Source organism: Morone saxatilis, unplaced genomic scaffold (assembly GCF_004916995.1).
Source record: "Morone saxatilis isolate NCDOM2014 unplaced genomic scaffold, NCSU_SB_2.0 Contig14, whole genome shotgun sequence".
Classification (NCBI taxonomy): Eukaryota; Metazoa; Chordata; class Actinopteri; family Moronidae; genus Morone; species Morone saxatilis.
The window spans coordinates 931920-934150 of NW_023339696.1; the positions used below are offsets into that span (position 1 = coordinate 931920).

Genomic DNA, 2231 nt, shown 5'->3' on the forward strand with positions numbered 1-2231 from the left:
GGGCGCCAAATTGGTTAGGGCTGGGCTTGACCACGGTGCTACAACCTTTCCACCAAATTTGACCTAAAATCTGCCAATGCATATTAGAAATATCCTGCTAATAGCATTTTAGTAGTTTATAACCTCCCTGGTGGAGCAGTGGCCCTTACGTGATGCTGTTCTGGTGAAGGGTGTTAAGCTCGCTGCTATCTTCCTCAGTAGCCCTCTTGTCCAGGTTTTGGAAGTGTTGCATGGCTGACATGCTGCTCTTTAAGGTCTGCTTGGGGATGTCCAGTTTCTTTACAAACTCCAGGGCTCCTGGACCCTTGTAGGTGTACTGGTAGGGGCAACAGTCATGACCCTGGGATTAGAAATAAGATTGAGGATGTAAGTACAAGGTAATATATGAATATTGAAGTTCATTATGGCTGTATCTGTGTCCATAAAGGTGCATAACGATATTTGACAACCCAAAATTAATAACAGCAAGAGCAACAGATACATTTGAAGACTTCACTGCCTTTGAATTCTGTGTGCTTGACTAAGAGGAAAGCAAAAGCAATCAGAACTGGGATAGTGGTTTGTGTCCCTATGACATAACTTTAGTCCAATTACAAAAAGGCTTACTAAAATTCAACCTTTCACTTAATTATTGTAAGAATTCAAAATATCACAACATAAAAACTAAAGTACACAAAAGTTAGAATTCAATCAAGAAGCACACTTTTGTCCACTTTGAATGAAGTTACGATGTTATAATGATTTTCAAGGTAAAATTACCTTTACCAAGTAATAGTGATATTATACTGTACTGTATACTGTTTCTGGTTAAACAAAAGGTCTATCTCCTTAGGGATCCTTACCATAATATTGTCAGACACTTAGAATAACAATCTGAGCCTGTCAGTGGCAAAAACAACTATTAGTGGACGGACTTTGCCGTGTTGGTTGACGTTAACTTACACTGTGGCCACTTTCAACTAGGTGAACTGAGGGTTTATTTTGACCAAACCAGCGTTTGTGATTAATGGAAAAACTGGAAAGACAGTTTTGATGAGTTTTACTTTGTTTCTGTCCAGTGTGAAGTGCTGGCTTCACTTCACAGACCAGGAAGCTCTGCCTACTATTACAATCAATGAGTTATTGTTTGGGTTAGGCTCTCTTCTATGGCCAAAGCCAAAACGGTGCTAAAAAATGCTACAAAGCTCTACAGAGTTTCAGGGTTCATCAATGTGAGGGACTGCATTAACTTTTTATCCATATTGATTATTACATGATAAAATTAAGGTGCAATAATCAATATCAATCAATATATTATTGCTGCTGGACACACACACACACACACAGCCAGTGGTAGTTACCGCAGCAACAATCTCAGTGGGGCTGACATAGAGCACACTCAGCAGTGGCAGACGGTCAGTGGTCAGCTGGGTTACCCTGAAACGACAGAGGTGAGAAGGTTTTGGTGATGTAATGTGAAAAGTAATGACACTGAATTAAGAGCAAGAACTTGTGGAGCCATGAAGTGATGCTGGCCTGCCAAATAAGCTGATTTATGTTGGAAATATATCTATTATTGATACATTGTTGAACAACACTTCTTAAATGAAATGACTTGAATGATTTTGATTTCAGCTGAACATTAATACCGATCATCATAACGATGGAACAAGTGGCTTGGTAGCAGTACTCACTCCTTCCCCTTGGCGGCGTCAACCACAGTGATGCTGCTGTTGTGGGCCACCCAGGCCAGCTGGTCTCCGCTGGGGGAGAAGGAGACGCTGTGCACCCAGCCTCCACAGTCTTTATGCTCCATCAGCATCTCCCCAAAAGGCATTTTGGCTCCCCAGGCAGTAGGTCCGGGCTTGTCCTCAATATCCTTGATGTAGGCTGAGAAAACCCTGAGGAGCACAGCATAGAGATCTGTTATAGTTTGTCAACTTTGAAAGCCAACATTGGGTTGCTTGCTGCTTAGACTAATATTGTCTGATACATTTGAAAATAAGCTTCCTTTTCTGCCCTAGTCTGGCTTTTATACCAAACCTTTAAAGCTGCAGTAGGTAACTTCTATAAAAATAACTTTTTGTTATATCCTGACAGTAGTACATGAGACAGATAATTTGTGAAAAACCAGGTTTCTCTGGTTCCTCCTAGTGCTCCTAATGGCATTTGCAAGAATCCACCAGGCCTGAATGAAAACAACTAATCAGAGCAGAGAAAGCAAATGTCATTAGAAGCACTAGGAGGAGCCA

General features: G+C 41.1%; 2 protein-coding genes across 2 annotated transcripts in view; one reads left to right on the top strand and one right to left on the bottom strand.

The window, feature by feature from the left end:
• The window catches only part of zgc:158403 (tetratricopeptide repeat protein 39A), a gene marked incomplete at its 5' end in the record, with an annotated part of 767589 nt that overhangs the window by 507839 nt on the left and 257519 nt on the right, over positions 1-2231 (top strand).
• Positions 1-2231, bottom strand: part of zgc:86896 (uncharacterized protein LOC415190 homolog) — an 8430-nt gene that overhangs the window by 2223 nt on the left and 3976 nt on the right. The window contains exons 6-8 of the mRNA XM_035654212.1: positions 1674-1880; positions 1341-1416; positions 150-340 (exon numbers count right to left, since the gene is read on the bottom strand). Of these exons, the coding sequence (XP_035510105.1) occupies positions 150-340; positions 1341-1416; positions 1674-1880 (474 nt within the window). The remainder of the gene's footprint in view (positions 1-149; positions 341-1340; positions 1417-1673; positions 1881-2231) is intronic.